Raw genomic sequence first — 18,983 nt, forward strand, 5'->3', positions numbered from 1 at the left:
ATGCCTCACCGCGGGAACACCTCACACTGCTTGAGCTCCGATACCCTTTGCCGTCCCCCACCACCAGTGGAAGCCTTACCTCTCACTTAGGCTCTGATACACTAGTCAAAGCCACTCACCACACGGGCATCCTTTTCACTGTGCTTGGGCTCTGATACCTCACACTGGTCCCTCATGGCTGCTCCTCAAATCCTCCTGGGCACCTATCTTGCTCTGCGCCACCCAAAGAACTACATTGGTCAGGAAGGAAGGGAGAAGTAAGAAAAGGGGAAGAGGAGAGCTTTGTACCTGATTTTGTTGTTTATATTGTACATGTGTCTGTGGTTTTGCTACCCTAGTTTCTCTGAGAGTTTTTAGAAAGTGATTCAAAGAATTTAGAAACTACATTACTACCACTATTCTGAGAATTATTCAGAATGGTTTTATTTTCTTTTTTTCCCTCCTGAAGAAATCTATTTTTCGATCAAGGCTGGGGAAGGGCAAGTCAGAGATTCTAATTGGATGAATGAATGGATGGATGGATGCCTGGACACACCGACAGATAGAACTGACAGATAGATAGGTAGATAGATGAGAGATAGATGATAGAGTAATTGCTTACACTTACGTGGTATTTACTACAACCTAGACACTGTTTTAACTCATTCACTTTTATTAAATTTATTTATACCTTATAAAGTTACACTATGAGTTACTTCTGTTATTTTCCACATTTTAGAGATGAGGAAACCAAGGCAAAAATTTGTTAAATAGCATACCCAAGTTTACACAGCTAGTATGTGGTCAAAGTGAGATTCAAAGCCATGAAAACTAGCTGCAGAGTCCATACTATTAACATATACATTCTACTTCATGTAAATAAATGGATGATAAACAGATAATGTATGAAATTAGAAAGAGCAAATTTTCTATGTCACTGCCTTCACTAAATTATTTTATTGTAGAATCATTTAGATGAGGTAGAATAAACTCCACTAAATGACTAAACCAAAAAGCTTGTGACTAACAGGCGTCAGAATGCATGCCCAGTTTCAGTTAATTTAACAGTTCATGCTAATTCAGCAGTTAAGGCTTTCTGAATGCATATAGTTGCCTGGAAATGGAATTAAATGTCTTTTAAGGTGGTATAGATCCTGTGACAGCAATATTTGAGTGGAGGCCACATTAATGTTTCTGATATTTTTGTATCACCTTGAGCAGGATTATCTCAGTTTCTGAGACCTACATGTTCATTTCAAAGGCCTTCCAGGTGTGTTTGGTGGGTCAGCATATGTGTATAATACTGGAGAAATGTCCAGGTGTGTTTGCATATGTGTATAATACTGGAGAAATGTTTAATAATTAGTCACTGAAAAGGCTTTAAATCAGATAAGTGGTTGTATAAGATTTTAATTTGTATTTCAAGTTTAGAAGCTTTATTATATATTTTTAACACACTGTCACAACACCGGCCGTGGAATAAGTTATTTCTAATAAATTATGGTAGGAAGAATGCAGGCTCTGGACTCAGAGTACTTGGGTTAAAAAGCCTACTCTCATTCACAAGCTGTAGAACATTAAGTCACTTGAACTCTTTGCACCTCAGTTTTATCAAGCTAATTGTAAGCTTGCACTTATGAGTATATTTTAGGGAATAAGTATATTGTAAATATGTATACAAAGGTAGCCTAGCACTAAATATTCCAAAATGTTGTTGAATTGATTTGCTATTAATTGCTGCATTTCAGCTAAATAAGGAAGTCTAGAAGAAATACTTCAAATAACTAAGAAATAATAAGAAAAGTACAGTATTGTATATAATTGCAATGTATAATCTTTTAATCAAGCTGATAATTTCCACATGACATGGTTTTGAAACAGGTCATATTATCTACTGCTTAGAATTGAGTAGATGGAAACAAAGAACGTTAACCAACTTCCCCAAAGCATCCCAAATTCCTTAGTCAACCATAGATTAGTTATGCTTTGTCCATGTTCATTACCAAACCAACAGGGGAAAGAAATTGCATAATTAAAGGTAATTTTCAAATAATATGAAGCACAGAGAACAAACTGCTGGTCACCAGGTTGAGGGAGGTTGGGGGCTCCCAACATGACGGGATTGGGAAATACAAATTGGTGCTTGTGAGGTGGTCTCGAGGATGTAGAATAAAGCCTAGGGAATATAGTCACTCATATTGTAGTAATGACTACGTGTAATGCCAGGTGGGTACTAGACTAATTGGGGGGATCACTTCATAAATTATATAAATATCTAACCCCTACACTATACGCCGGAAACTAATATAAAATAATACTGAATGTCAACTATAATTTTAAAATGTTTAAAAATTTTAAAAAACTGAATTAGAGAAGCAAAAACCATAGTGAAACCTTGTTAGACAATAGGCTGAATGATCAAATGAACTTTCACAACCATGCAGAAGAAAAAGCAGGCTCACTAATGAATAAAGATGAGTAAGAAACTCACCTGAAAAATAGCTAACTAGAATTTTTAACTTTGTTGAGTTCTCACTTAAAATTCATAAAGCAGGAAAAAATAGGATAAAATCATGAGTAAGTAGGAAGAAAAGAGAGATATTGAAGAAACAGTTGTTGGCCTAATGAAAGGTCTGATACACTTAGAAAATAGTGTATTTTTTAAAGGCTTGACATGATTTCATAGACATGTTATTATATTATGGAAACTGATTCAAGCTTCTGGTTGACCTTACTCAAAAAGAAATTGTCTGACTTATTTTTTCTAGCATGATATTCTCAAGATCCATCCATGTTGTCACAAATGGCACTATTTTATCTTTTCTTATGGCCGAGTCTTAGTCCATTGTATATATTTACCACATCTTTATCCAATCATCTATCAAAAGGCACTTTGGTTGTTTCCATGTTCTGGCCACTAGGAATAATGCTGCAGTGAACATAGGAGTGCATATATCTTTATGGATAAATGTTTTCATATTTTTTTGGGCAGATACCCAGAAGAGGGATTTCTGGGTCATATGGTAATTCTATTCTTAATTTTTTTGGAACCTCTGTACTGTTTCCCAGAGAGGCCATACCAATTTACATTCCCATCAGCAGTGTATGAGGGTTCCTTTTTCTCCACAACTTCTCCAACACTTGTTATTACTTGTCTTGTTGATGATAGCCATTCTAACAGGTGTAAGGTGATATCTCATTTTGGTTTTGATTTGCATTTCCCAACTTTGGGTGATGAACACACAATGCAATATACAGATGATGTATTGTAGAACTGTACACTTGAAACCTATATAATCTTATCAACCAGTGTCACATTAATAAACTTAATTGTGGCGTTGGAGAAATTCTAGAAGTTAGATGAAAGAATATAAAACTTGAATAGTTTAGTTTATCTCCCACCCCTTAAATTACTATATTAAATTATATAAAAAAAGTATTTTGCTTATTCTTGGAGTTTTTCACAGAAGGCTTCTCAAGAATTCCATGATTTTCTAAGTATTCTTAGGGTACTTAGAACTATTTTGTTCATTTTGCAGGACCCATTTGTGTACCAATAAAATAATGAGGTAAATAAGAAGGATTTCTATTTAATTATTAAAGTAAGACAAATTATCTGCACATATTTCTGAGTGTGGACTTTTTAAAATACACTAAAACCTATTTTCAGTTTAAAATATTTTAAAATTTACTTGTGTTAATTTCTACTACTTTTTTCTTTGCCCTGCCACTTCCAGTTCCAATGATCCAGAATTAGAAACATTTGTTTCCATGAAAATAGAAGCTGTTTAGGGAAAAATAAATGTGATGTCAACACACCTGTGTTAAAATCCCTGCTGTGTCACTTAATAACCAGGCTTGTCATTTTAACCCTCTGTGCTTCAGTTTTCTTATGTGTAAAACTGATACTGTAATAATCCAAGGATTGTGAGAATTCAAAATAAGTGTAAAACACATAGAGTAGTGAATGTCCTCTGATAATCACTCAATAAATGTTTGCTGTTGTTATTGTTGTAGTTATACACACTCTAATTTGAAAGAGTCAGAATATACGTCACAAGATAGCTGTGATGCAGAAAGCAGAAGAGTTAAAATTTGATAAACGTGACCTATGTGGAGTTACAATGGTGAAAGCATACCAGTTCACAGATAAAACTGCCTTTTTTTCATTTTCTATCCATATCTTAAAGGCTTCTGGAGCAGATGCCCTGGAGTTGAATTTATCGTGTCCACATGGCATGGGAGAAAGAGGAATGGGTCTGGCTTGTGGTCAGGTAAGGACCTCAGCAGCTGTCATTATGGATGTCTGTGTGACAGAACAGGCCCCTGTACGGGTACTTACTGTACCTTAGGTAAGAAGATGTGTGGATCAGATGACCGGCTTGCAACTTCCAGGTCTGCATTGTTTAAATATTTAGTGCTTAAAAAGTGGAAAATGAAGGAAGCTGAAATTACCACAACTGTTTAGTTTTATTGAGGAAAATACCACATTATGTGCTTGACAGGAAGTAATATCATAACAAATAGTTTTTAAAAGCGCTGAAGCAGAATTAGCTGATTTCAAATGCAATGTTCTTTTTTCATTCTTGATGCTGATCCAGTTTCCCTGGAGCAATATACTGTACAAAATGCATTGTTCGTAGTGATTTTGTAGTAAATGGGGCATGGCATAAATTGCATTTTACATTTTTTAGCATATGATCATTATTCCCGAACTGTGTTTTGGGAGTTTCAAAAAGACTTTGATGCTATTTTTATTTTTGGATACAATAAATGGAAACTTCATGCTAAAATACTTTCAAAAACCTAATGAATAAAATGTGGAAATATATGTTAATATGTAGAAATTACTGCATCTTAATGTAACTAGAAAGCTTAATGCTAAAAAGGTGAGTGTTTTGTATCTAATTTAGCTTTTAAGCCCAGAGGGAAATGGTGTGAATTAAATAATACAAAATGTAATAATTTATGACAAATTTCCTAGTCCTGGAAAGTTTACTTTTATCTCCACATCTGGCACAGGCCTTGTACATAGTAGGTGCTTAATTCTTTTTTTTTTTTTTGTAAGTCATCATATTATTTCAGTTAAACTCAGAGGCCAGAGACTCTTAATTTTCTGCTTATTCAAATGAACATAGGTTACTATTTCATATTAGCATTCAGGGAGGATTTTAAAGTGCCTTGTGAATATTTAATTGACATTCTGAATAGATTTGTGACTTAGGAAGAAACCATTCTTTTGTAGCAGCAGGAGAGGAGGGCTTAGTCAAATGTTTTTGAAGTACATCCTCTTTCCACAAATAACAGGTTACCCAGAAGATCAGTAAATGTAGTAACAGAACCAAGCCTCAGAATTATCCAGGAGAAGGAAGATATTATATTGAATGACTTTTATGACTCACATGCTTAGGTAACAGTCAGTAGGTCATGATATGTAACGTGAATAAAATGAGCAAGGCTCCCAGAAGGAACCCTGGAACAGGGCCTGAGGTACTCAAGGTACTCTTCTTAAACTTTTCAGTCTTTGAAACTTAGAACCAATTTTTTTTTTAGTTACATGGCTAAAAACCTCTATGGGAAAATAGAAATCTATTGACTAATTTTTTAATGAAGAATGCATTTTCATATATATTCTTTGCCACAAAAATGGTAATTATTTTGAAAATGTTGCCCAACCTTGAGTTTATTTTTTAGAGTAGGTGTTTGCTCCATGAACACATCTGAACTTACCCAGCTGTTAAGTGTCTCAGGTGTATCCTCTCCAGAGAATTATTTAGCCACATCAACTTTTTCAAAGCTTTTGGCTGAACAAGGGTGCCATGTGCTAAAGTTTGATAGTTAAAATCATCATTAAGATTTGTAAAACTCTTGGAAAACATATGTTCTAAAGGCCATCATTTCTTAGGCTGAAGGAAACAGAACATTTCCATTTCACTTGTTAGGTCTCATCTCTAAAACTAAAATCAATTCTTCCTGTTAGTCAAGTTTAGAAATTTTCTTTTGAATTACATTCTCTTGTAAATTATATAATTGAAAACTAAAGCTAATTTAATTATTTTTGCTCCAATATATTTTAAATGATTGCTCTGCCTCAGGATGCATGAATATTCAATATTTTAAATGGAGGCAAGGAAGGATATTAGTGCATTAAAAAATTAAAGACTTTACCATAACTGTGACTCTTTAGAGTGAGCATAAACACATCTGGGGTTTATTCAACTTCTTCTTTACTTCCTTTTTCCTTTTCTCTACTTCCTGTTCCATTGCCTCTTCTTCCCTAAGTTTCATAGTCTCGAGCCCTTGCAAGTGGTGGGATGGGGAATTTGTGCTCACTGTTGGGAGACTGAAGAGCCATTCCAATTCCCCTTCCCCATCACGGTGTGATTCAGGCTTCCGTCTGTTGAAAGCTCTCTGTTTGCAAAGAATAGAGCTGTGTGCATCACCAGAGCCTGATAAATATTTGCTTCAGGAATGAAACAAACTGACATTTATTCCATGCCTAGAATATTTATCTGCTACAAACATTCTCTTGCACTTTCTACATTTCTGTTGTTTCTAGAAGTCATAATAATTTTAGTCCCTTAAGAAGAGGCAAGGTATCACAGTACAGTACATTTTCGTCTTTAAACATCTGTTTTTTTCTCCTTTATCTCAAATATTTTCTCGCAAATATTTAATAAGTGAAAAAGTCTGCCTTTGTACCCAAGTGCTTTTAAATTAGCTATATGTGTACCGTGTTTCCTCGAAAATAAGACTTAACTGGACAATCAACTCTAATGCATGTTTTGGAGCGAAAATTAATGTAAGACCCGATCTTATTTTACTATAAGACCGGGTCTTATATTGCATAATATTTTACTATAAGACCCGGTCTTATATTACATAATATAATATAAGACCGGGTCTTACATTAATTTTTGCTCCAAAAGATGCATTAGAACTGATTGTCCGGCTAGGTTTTATTTTCAGGGAAACATGGTATATATTTAAACTTACACATAAATATTTAAACTCTTCGTAAATGTTCCTTTAAATGACTAAAAATAGTGAAGTTTGTGAACAGAGAAAGCTATAACCTCTACAACATATAGACATCATATTTATTTACGGAATTTGTAGAAGTAAAATATCAAGCTGACCTTGGGAATTTGATTTGTGTATTTCCCGCAAAGTGAAACTTCATACAAAATCTTAACCACTTAGCATAACAACTTGCTAAGTGTTTAAAGGCCACATCACACTTTATTCTTTCCATCAACTACCTATGTCACCTTCATCAAGCCACTTACTCTCCTGAAGCATCAGTTTCCATCTCTAAAATATGGGATTTGAGCTAGATGTTCTCAAAATCCCCTTCGAGTTTTGATACTCTGTAAATGCTAAATTATAAATAGCAGGCTAATATGTTATTTCTAAACTCTCCATAAAGACCATTGATAAAACAAAACCAACTGAAAAAATAAACAAATGCATATTATGCTGTTCTTTTAAAAATAAATACACTTTAACATTTTCCTTGGCCAGCATAAAAGTCAATGTTTTACTTAAGTGATTCCTAATTATTTTTCCATCAACCAGTGCTGCTCACTTTTTGGTATATTTTACTTTATTTTAATAATGAGTATCTACATAGCAGTTGTTTTTTAAAAAGTCTTTGGTTTAATAGACATCTTGTACCTAATGTGGCTAAAATAGACCCCTTGGTCTTTTGTATGTCTGTGTGCTCTTCTGTTAGATTTTGTCACTTTAGTTAATAGCATACCCCCTTCCCCAAATCTTTGATGTTCAAGCAAAGGTGAAATATGCTCTAGTTTTTGTTGTGTACACGCCAGAGTCAGACTTAAATTACAACAACAACAAAAAAAGATTTTAGTCTTCTTCCGTCTCTTCACAATAACCCTCTGAAGTCGGTTGAGTTTTTACCTCATTTAACACATTGAAAACACACTGAGTCCTCCATGTTTTCCCGCGGAGGCTTCTGGTCAGCAGTGGCAAGGACCTGAGTGTTAATTAGCATGTAAGCCTGAGTATATGAACGGCATGAAGAACAGATCCTAATAAATTAGTATTCCAATATTGGTGTTCATTATTATTATTACTAACTGAAAATTAAATGCAGGATTAAGTAAGATCTAAAGTCTTTTGTAGTTCTAAATTTGCATTTCCCTAAATATATAAAAACACAAGGAAACCTGAACCTACCATTTAGGTGTTCCGTCTCCCTGGAGCAAGAGAGCTTCTCTGATATCTTAACACTCAGATAAAGTTGTCTACATGCAATCTGTGTAAACCAGTTTCTTATGACAGCATATTGCCTGGTAAATGTAATTGAACTATAAAAAAGTCTATGAAATCCAGATAGAATGGGACCTTGTTAAGGTCTCTCCTTTTTCTAGATGCTAACTGTTCTCATGGCATTGAGTGAATAACCCTCTATTGTCCTTTTATAATAATATTGAATATTTTTACTTCCATCCTGCAGAACCTTCTAACCCAGATTCAGGTAAGTGTTGAGTAGTCCTTGAATAGATTTCTGTTGTTAGGGTGGTTGTGTTTTTGAAACTATTACCAACATTTTAACAATAGATGGATTTGACAGAAAAATCCTATTTCTTTTTTTCTTCAATTTGACTGATTTATTGCTATTCTAGCTAAAATGCTAGAGTAATAATCTAGCTCTAGGAGACATTCCCCTCTCATACACTTGAAGTTTACTTCAGTTAGTGAAAAATCCTATTTCTTACTTCTCTTGAAATAATGGGAATATAAGGCCACACTTGGCGTGCAGTGCCATGCATCAGTGAGGAACTGGAGCTTAATTAGGCTCCTTAAATACTGTATGTGTTCCATGTAAATAGCAGCAAGCATTAGACCAAGAATAAGGGCTGATTCTCAAACATGAGTTTAATCAGTACATGCCTCTCTGATTCAGTCTTTAAATATCAGAACCAACCCTTCCTAGGATTTTTGCTAATTCTCTGGGTTGCTGACATTGAAGAGTCTCTAGGCTGCTGTCATCAGCCAGAAGTACCTTTAATTCTTAGACTCTCCATCACGTACCAATAGAAGAATAGTTGGGGGTGGTGGTAGAAAGTATTCATACGGTATAAGATGTCTTGCCTTCCTACTTCCTGTTTTATTTTCCACATGGCAAAAAAAAAAAAATAGCAAGAAGCAGCATGCTCCACAGGACTTCTCAGTACTGGTTGTATAGTAATCCTCTGAAATGATTGTTTTCCTGTCATCAGGACACATACATTTTTATAGCTTTTTCTTAAGTTATTTTTCACATAGGCTGTTTACTTCTTTGCCTTAAGTCAATGATGTGGTATAGTGAAACACAGAGTGTTAGAACTGAGAGGTTTTCCAGTTCAACCCCCTTATTTCCAGGAAGAATTGGACATGAGGAATGAGCCTGATTTGCCCTTTCCTGTGGTAGCCAACTGGCAAGGCCCCATAGTCTTTGGTGCCTTAGTCACTGACCCAGTGACTGTGTCCAGTACTTCCGCTGTGTCACGTGGGTATGTCTAAACGTCTAATTAAACCGAATAAGTCAGTAAAATGCCCTGGGAACTCCTGACTCTGTACCTTTTTAGATACTATTATTTCCTCTGCCTGGTATTCATATCTTTTCAACTGAAGTCATCCAAATAGAGATCACCTATGCAATTCTATTTCAAATGACACCTAATTTATTAACTGGTTATGTCTTGTCAATCAACTAAACTTGCATGAGAAAAGAAAAATAATATATTGTATGTGAACAGATTTAAAGGTAGAAACTAGATGCACACTTTCATTTGAATCTATGGTGACTTAGAGATTGAAATCACTGTCAATGAATTTGTATTTCTTTACCTGACAGTTCTAAGAGGCTACAAAGATGTTATTTTCCAGGCCCTTATACGATTCCCACTGTTTAGTGATTTGGATGGCTTCTATGTAGGTGTGATTGCTAAATAGTACACAACTATTTCAGTAATAATTCCATTACATGGAAAATTCTAAAGTGATAGTATAATTGGAGGGAAGACTGCTGTAGCTTCACAGTCAAAGCAATATCACGAATAAAAATGGTAGTGCCACTGTTATCACCTGCTACGTCTTTCAATATCATAGCCCTCTTCATTTATTTACACATATCCTGTGCATAGAATTTCTGAACACTGGAATGTTCAACTCAAACAGTCTTTATATTAATTGTCATCAGAAAATACATATACAAGTCTGCTTTCATGATGGTTTTTAGCTAAGCAAGAACAAGCAGGTTTAAAAGTGGTAAATCTTAAAAATGTTTAGTGATCTTAAATAATTATTAACTTAAATTAAGATCACCCAAAGCAATACTTTGATATTTCCCTCACGATCTATTCTGTGTCCAAATTCAATTTACGCAAACTCTGTATGCTTATTAAAAAAGAGAGAGAAAGCATTGTTTCTGTTATAACATGCCAACATTTTTCATAAAACATTAACCACAGATTTATAACTCTTACCCTTGCCAGAGAGTAAACGTCTGTCACCAGGAAGTGAATCCAAAACTAAGTCTGAGGACTGCATTGCCCCAGATGTGCTAGAATTTCCCCTGGGAAATAAGCCTTCCTCCAACAGCTGGGATAACAGGCCCTCTATCTCATATGCAATGACCACAACCCTGCCTGGATCAGGTCCCTATTAGATGTCTGTGGAAGAGACAATATAAAGATACTATTTTTAAAGCCAACACAACCGATAACTCATAGTACATCCTATATTTCCCAGAGGGGTGAAATTCAGGAACTCAGGAGTATGAGAAATCCCAAACGCTAAAGAAAAGAATATGGGAGCCCTACCAGTGGTAAATACAACAACCTGAATCCACAGTGACCCCTCTGTCCTCTCCTCGGGGACCTACAGTGAGGATCACAGCTGATTTTGATGTGCTTTTTGATACTGGTCACATGTGTGCCCATGAGACCTCCTCCGTTTCAGTCTCTTGATTCCTCTCACTCCTTCTGACTCCAGTCCTTATAAGACACAGGTGTGGCAAAGCTCCACATTATCCTGAATGTGATACTTAATCTTCCACTGATCATCATGGACAAATATATTTTCAGGCTAGAGAGTTGGAACTCGAAGTCTATGAGTTGATTGGAAAATATGGAATAGGCTAGGTTGGTCTTAGTGGGTTGAGCCCCTGAGACATCATATCCACAGGTTGGGAAATCATTACACTACAAAATAACATCATTCCATAAAGAGCTGTGATAAATGGCTGCATGGTTCAGCTTCTGCCAAAGTGACTGAAATCTGATATTATTCATATACATTTGACGTACCCTGTTCTCTTTTATTTTCCTTTATTTTAGAAGTGCTTTAAAATAAATTATCAACTTGTTTATGAGACCAAGTATTGTGATCAAAAATACATATTTGCTTTATGCTATATTATAATGCCCAAATTTTTATTTGATTTTAATTCTCAGTCCTTTGTGTAGACGTGGGTGCTTGGTTAAGTAGATAACTGTAGGTCTGTAAGAGGCATTTGTGTAACTGCCAGCATTTTGCCTTAAGTTAGTTCTCCATGAGCTTTTCAATTTTAGTTATTAATGTTGATTAACAATGTAAAAATGATTGCTTTCTTTTAAAAATTATATTTTTTTAGTGGAAAGAAGCACCATTTAAATCTAACTGGAATATCAGGTTTGCATCAGGGGTTAGCATTGTTTTTGCCTAGGACTATCATGTGACAGTGAAAAATTGATATGTAGGACAAATAGGTGGACCACCTGGTGAATGGTTGCAGGAAAAACATCTAAATGTATACTTTTAACTTAATGTGATTTTTATTGTACTCATCACTTATTATAGTCCTAAAATAAAGCAGCAATAGCATTTCAAAACATTTTTTATCACCCTCAAATGATCACATACCTTGAGTATTGGAGGTACACCAGAGTTTTCTATATGTCTGTTGACTATAGCATTAAGGTAAGCTAGAAATATCTTTGCTCTAAAGAGACAGACATAGGAATGAGGTGGGGTGAAGCTGTGATCTTACTGTAGGCTATCACGGAGAGTTCACATAGCATAATTTCACACCAGAATTAACAGGTATCAGAGTGCAAAGTAGTAACAAAATTGGAAACCAATATTATTAAGATTTAAATATTGGCAATGAAATGAGCATTTTAGTCATAGGATCTAACTAGCCTAGGTTATTTAAGATTGAGTCATGCATTCAAGCCACAAAACACTCAGGAGTAAAGGAGACTGCTTATTAGGCTGAAAAGCAAGTTTGGACCAGAAAACTAGTACGCATTCAGGAGCCAGGAGACTGGGAGGCAGCAGAGTTCAAGGTAAGGCAAAAAAGGATAGTGAATAAGACAAATCAGGGAAGGCATAAGAGGCACCATTTTTAAGAAGACCTTAACATTAAGGCAACTTCCACCTCAGAGAGAGTTTTTACACGTTCCCCGCTGGGGTAGAAGCGGTCTTTTAGAGTGCAATCAGTTTAAAGCTTCCAGATGGAAGTAGGTGTGCATTGTCAGGAAGGAGGTACTTGCGTTTACCTGACTGGAGCAATATCCTCCCCCGCAAAAAGTAAGCCAAGGAAAATAAATTTATTAAAATCTTGACATTTTACAGCCTGGGAGTATTGATTCAAGACTGAAGACTATGGATTTTGTTACCATCATGTGGTAGCCATATTCCCAGAGAACTATTACTACCACCCAGATACATATCAGTTGGTGCTTTACATTGCAGAAATATTAATGAAACCATGTTTTGTAGCTAACTTGTTTTCTGTATTTCACCAAAATAAACCACGTTATTAACTAGCCATACGCTTAGTTATTATACTCTAGAAGAAAGTTTTGTTTAAGGAGATACCAGTTTAAAGCATGAATATCTATTTTAGCCACTTTGAGATGTTTGAATATCTTTGGTTCTTTCCTCATATTATTTGCTATTTATTTTTTCTAGAATTCAGTTTGGGTGTTTCCTTTTCTCTCCCCATCTGTTGTTACTGTGTGTATTCAGCTTTAAAATTCTGCATAGATCAAGTTGCAAATACAGTGACTCTTAATGTATGTTAATAACTCACCACAAAAGAGCACACAGATTTTTTTAGCTTATTTGTAAGATTTCTAGCCTTCGATCAAAAGAACAGAGGAGATCTCTGTTGCCAATTTTCCTTTGCCAACGTTTTTCTTTTTTTGACTACAACAGAAATTGTATGGCAATGTAGTAAGCATGCCATTCCTCAAACTTTTAGAGAATACCTTTTTTATTTAGGAGAAATGTGTTCTAGAGACAGTGTATTTATTGCACACCCCAAATTGTCAGAGTTTGTCTTATTTGCATTCACTTAGTGTACCAAGAATTGTGTAAAATGCTGCAAATATAGACATGTTCTCTGTCCTCATGGAGCTTTCCATTTAGTAAAGTGGACAGATATTGGACAAATAACCCCACAGACAATAAAATGTAACTGACATGGTAACCATGAAGCAATGGTCCATAATACTTGAAAAGCATGAAATGTGATATTTCTGGACTACTGCGAAGGATCAAGGAAGGATTATATATGGAAGTGATGTTTGATTTTCATAACTGAAATATTTAGACGATTTCCAACTAAGTCGAATGATTAGGGTGGGTTAGAGCATTCCCGGGCAATGGAAACAGCAGAAGCAGGAGACTTGTGTTTGAAAAAAGCATTGTTGAAGGGCAAGAAAGAAGAATGGGGTGCTTAAAGCAGACATTTGTTGGGAATTATAGATTTTACACAAACATTAAATCTGTCTTGGTGTTGATAACATCTTGTGGTACAAGATGACATCAGAGAGGAAAATATATGTCAGACTATGTAAAACCCCATAAGTTAGGTTTTATTAAGCATTTCAGTCCTATCCAAACAGCACTGGAAAGGTATTAAAAGGTTTGCCGTGTGTGTGCCTTTGTGTGGTGGGTAGGATGGTGACATTAGGGATGATATAATTATGTATATTTTCATTTTGAGACAATGGAATAAAGGGTCATGAGAAGACAATAGAGGACTTGAATGACCTGCTGAAATCTCTGTAGTAGTTCATGTGAGAAATAACGGTGGTTTATAGCTTTGATTTGGGAAATGATAGGAGAGACAGAAAAAATAGATATGCCAAAAATAAGAAGCATTTGATGATGGGTTGAATATGTGGGTGTTGAGGAAGTAAAAGTGGCAAGATAGTTCTTAGCTTTCTGGCTTGGGCAGATGGAGTGATTCTGATATTACAAACAAATACAGATGTATTAACTAACATAACTGATGGCATAAGGTGAAGTTGACTTCATGATTGTCTGGGTCCAGAAAAACAGATGAGTTTTCAACATTCCCACTTACTCTAGCTTTCTCGTGTTTGTTCCATGGTGTAGTGGAAGACTCGTTTTTACTCACAACAGATAAGCATTCTTTATCAACTTGATGAACTAGCCTCAGACAAATCCATGGTTCCTAATCCCAACTCCCAGGGATCTTCACCTTTCTAGCCCAGGGCCACTGATATCTGGCGTTTTCAGTATACTCTCTCCAAACCCCACTACTAAGCTCTTATTAAAAACTTTCTTTTAAATGGAGCCATCCTTATTTTAAGCAATTAAAAACTTACACATAAAATATTTTGAATATGAAACATATTAGATATCATCTTTACATATAGAGATGATAAATTTAGGATAAAGTGAAATACAATTTCTACAAGAGATAATAAATAAGGAACTCTATTTTTGAGGTGGCTACAATGAAAGTATATGAGGTCTATTAAGCTCACGAACTCATCCTAGAAAAAGTGCTACATGCCCCTTTACTGAATATCAAAATCACTACGGTCACCTTAGGAGTACTCCTTTTGTGAAGCTATGCACCAACGCCAGTGCGTAGTCTACACTCAAAGCAATTTTGGAACTCTTTTTCTGGAATGGCCATCAGAGCTTTTGTCATATTACCTTTGATGTCTTGAATGTCATCAAAATGTGTTCCTTTCAATATTTCCTTTATCTTTGGGTAAAGAAATAAGTTATTGGGGGTGAGGTCAAGTGAGTAGGGAGGGTGTTCCGATACAGTTATTTGTTTACTGGCTAAAAACTCCCTCACAGACAGTGCTGTGTGAGCTGGTGCGTTGTCATGATGCAAGAGCCATGAATTGTTGGTGAAAAGTTCAGGTCATCTAATTTTTTCATGCAGCTTTTTCAGAACTTCCAAATAGTAAACTTGGTTAACTGTTTCTACAGTTGGTACAAATTCATAGTGAATAATCCCTCTGGTGTCCAAAAAGGTTAGTAACATCGTTTGGACTCTTGATTTGGACTGGTGGAACTTTTTTGGTCGTGGAGAATTGGCTGACTTCCATTGTGCACTTTGACACTTTGTTTCAGGTTGTATTGGTACACCCATGTTTCATCACCAGTGACAACACAGCTCAAAACATCGTCTTGCCTCTCCAAAATGTCTTGGCAAACTTTGACTCTCTTTTGCTTTTGTTTATCAGTGAGCTCCTTCGGACAATTTTTGCACACGCCTTTCTCATGCCAAGATTTTCAGTTAAGATTTTTCTGTTTCTTTATCAATGTTTACTTGGTCTGTTTTGCTTCTCACAGTCAGCCAATGATTTTGATGCACAATTCGACAATTTTTTGTAATGTTTTCATCATTTCTGCATGTTACTGGCCACCTGGACCTGTCTTCCCCAGTGTCACATTCTCTCCCCTCAGAAAAATGTTTAATCCATTTGAACACTGCCGTTTTCTTCATGGCATTATCCCCATACACTTGGACTGACATGTCCCTGATTTCACTTCTACTCTTGCCAAGTTTAACAATAAATTTAATGTTTTTTTTTTTTGTTGCTCTAATTCAAGCTCAGACATTCTTGCAACAGCACGCAAAAACACGCAGCAACATTAATGAACGCCATTCAGCAAGACCCCGCCCCATGTCGACACAAACACAGCTGTGAGACATTGATACACACCAAGGTTATGAAACCTTACCGAGCTGTTTGTACTGTGCTGCCAACATAAGTGCACGGTAGCAAGTTCGCAAACTTAATTGTCAGACCTCACAGTTAGCATGATTTGGATATATCCCAAGATAATAAATTCGCAAAGGATTTTTTGGGAGAATAGAAATTGAGTTTACTCACTTAGTGCTTGCTGTATTCTAGGCATTGTCCTAGGTATTTCTACACATGGTGTCACCTCTACTTCTTGATTAATTTTGAGGGGGAAGATGGAAAATTCTCCATATTACACACAAAGGAACTGAGTTTACAGTGACTTGCTCCACACTGAATTCCTGGGGACTGATGTTACTCTGCCACACAGTAGGTTCAGTAAATCATTTTTGAGCAGTTAACGAAAGTATGAATGAGTGAATGAATGAATGAATGAATGAATGAAGCCTTTATACAAAATCTTTTTTTGTGTCATTGCCAATAAGAAGATCCTGGGCAGGGTGTTTTAAGAGCATGACTCAGTAAAGCAGTTCTTAATGTTTGGTTGAGAAATATATTTCAAATCATTTTACTTTCCTCTAAAACTAATCTCAATACCTTATTCTGATTTTTTTTGTTTTCTTTCCACCTCCATCATTTTTGGTTCCATGTGTCTGATTTCTCCAATTTGTGTCTTGAATCCATTCGAAATATGTTAGTCCAGAAGTACATACTCTTCACGTATACATATTATTCACAATTCCCTGTACCCTCGATAGCAGTCTATCTCCTTTCGAAATATTTCAACTTTGAAACTGAAAATCATCTTATTTTTTAAGAATGAGCATTTTTTAAATGTTATTGTAGGAGTTTGAAGGATGAAAGACATTAAAATGCCTCACTATGACTTCCTTTTGTAAACTTGCTGTTCCCAGCAAGGAACAGAGGGAAGAGGAACATACCTGGCCTCTAGTGGGATTGAGGACATTTTTTTCAGTTGTCAACCTACTCACCACTAATGGCAGACCATTCTGGATTACAAACACCCCTAAATGTCCCCTCACACATTATTTGAGAACAGGTAGGATAACCGATACCTGCCATGCTGTTTGGTAGGCTCTGATCCAAGGTCTAACTCTTGTAATCCTCACTACAACTCTATGATGTATTTACCATTAACATTCCCATTTTATAGATGGAAGAACCCAAAGGCAGAAAGTAAAAGTTATTGTGGCAGGTCGCATGGCACGGAAATGGCAGCATCAGGATCCAAAATCTGATCATCTGGCTCAAGAGACTGTGCTCCTACCCTCAGGCATGACTGCCTCTCAAAAAATAATTTTAAAGGAGTAATTCCTGGATTTGCTATCCATAGAAATCATTGATGCATATGTTAATGATTCATTTTTTTTTGAAGATAGTGCTGTTGTGGAAGTTATGAAAGCTCCTCTAAATAAATAGCACTGAAAAGGCCAGTTTCCTGAACATGATTGTTAAAAACAGTTCGATTGATCTTTATTTTTGTATTATTTGATTTTTTCTGTGTCTAAATTCATTTGTAAAGAGGAAACCTAACAGTTCTTTTTTAATCCCCATACATGATTAAAATATAATGCAATTTTCCAATTATTAATATTAATTGTCAAAGTCTATTTTTATTTAAAAAATCCATTTTTTGGTTGGTTAAATTTGACATCACCCTCCCACAACAGAGGCAGTATGTAGTATTGGACATTAAGAAACTACTCCTGGTGTTGGTAATTTTTCTGGAGAAGCTGAAGAGAGGGGCAAAAAGCCCCTCAGAGGTGCCTGGAGAGTAAATGCACCCTTCCTTCCAATGGCGGCGAGCACCAAGTATGCAGAGCGCCGACCATCCCCATCAGTGGTCTTCCGTGCCCGCCATTCTCCAGCCCTACAGCTCCACAAAGGGTAGATCATTAAGCCATCCAGTGGTGGGGAGTATTTTCATATAGCTGTTGCCCTTTATAGCAGTCTGGCAGTGAGTGACCATAATAAATTATGCACTGCTCTGTGAGACGGTGACACAGTGCACTGGTGGAACAGCAGGGGTGTTAGAAAATCCATTATTTGAAATTTTTGTTTCTTTTTCTTACTAGATTCCATGCTGCTCTTTTCCTGTCATCTTGTTCCTTTTTTTCCTATCTATTGTTTTGAGGGTTTTGTGTCTGACAGTTCTTTTCTCCTGCTGGCTTTGTGCTTTTTGTTACTTTGTTTCTGCCTTCATGGGCTCCCCCACCCCCCTTTCTCTGTCTTGTGTGCTGCGAGCCTCCTCCTTTTCTGTCATGCAGTCATTTGCTTTACTTTTCTTTCTTTTTTTGCCTTATTGTCTCATATGACGCAGAAAAACAAATTCTCTTTTTGTCGGCATTCTTTTACATGATGTTATGTGGTTGTCATTTTCCCTTCAACATAGATTCACTGTGTGTACTATTCATTTTGGTTCCAAGAATCCCGAACACATGTCCAGAGGAGTGCCAAAGCCAATGGCTGTAAAAACAATCAAAGCAACCAGGAGAACAGTTCTTTGAGAAGAGTGCAGACCTATTTCTTCCCTCTATATCAATTCACATGGAATCTGTAAGTGTTTGTTCCTCAATTCAGATTATTCAGTGTTTTCATCTTTTCTCCAAAAGTAGATCTATATACCAAAGTGACAATTGTTTTGACACTAATCCTTGCAAATCTACCTAGCTCCTTTTTCCATTTTTGTTTTTCCATTGATGAACACAGCCTGAAAAAGTAGTTCTGGTAGTTGGAACATTCACTGATTCCGTTAATTAACTAGTTATTAATTAAGCAACTGTTATTTGGCAATGATTGTGCAGGTGTTGAGGATACTGTACACCTTCAGTTTTGTTCTCCCTCTTTGCATTCCTTAGTTGGTCAAGTCCCTTGTTCCCGATTTTTTTCCTTTCTGTGGACACATCACATTATTTGTCATCTTGCCTTCTCCATTTTTCTCTTCTTGATCCTTTTGGATCTGGCGTTCCTATTTTGTATTTAGATTTACTTACGAACAACTTCCAA

General features: G+C 36.0%; 1 protein-coding gene across 3 annotated transcripts in view; it reads left to right on the top strand.

The window, feature by feature from the left end:
- The window catches only part of DPYD (dihydropyrimidine dehydrogenase), a 696,413-nt gene that overhangs the window by 530,268 nt on the left and 147,162 nt on the right, over window positions 1-18,983 (top strand). For 2 of the 3 annotated variants that reach the window (XM_081024809.1, XM_081024810.1), the window contains one exon: window positions 4,170-4,253. In XM_081024809.1, the coding sequence (XP_080880935.1) occupies window positions 4,170-4,253 (84 nt within the window). Of the gene's footprint in view, window positions 1-4,169; window positions 4,254-18,403; window positions 18,534-18,983 lie in introns of all 3 variants that reach the window. The other variant, XR_013991662.1, reaches the window with a different exon arrangement.

This window comes from Rhinolophus hipposideros, assembly GCF_964194185.1.
Source record: "Rhinolophus hipposideros genome assembly, chromosome: 19".
Classification (NCBI taxonomy): Eukaryota; Metazoa; Chordata; class Mammalia; order Chiroptera; family Rhinolophidae; genus Rhinolophus; species Rhinolophus hipposideros.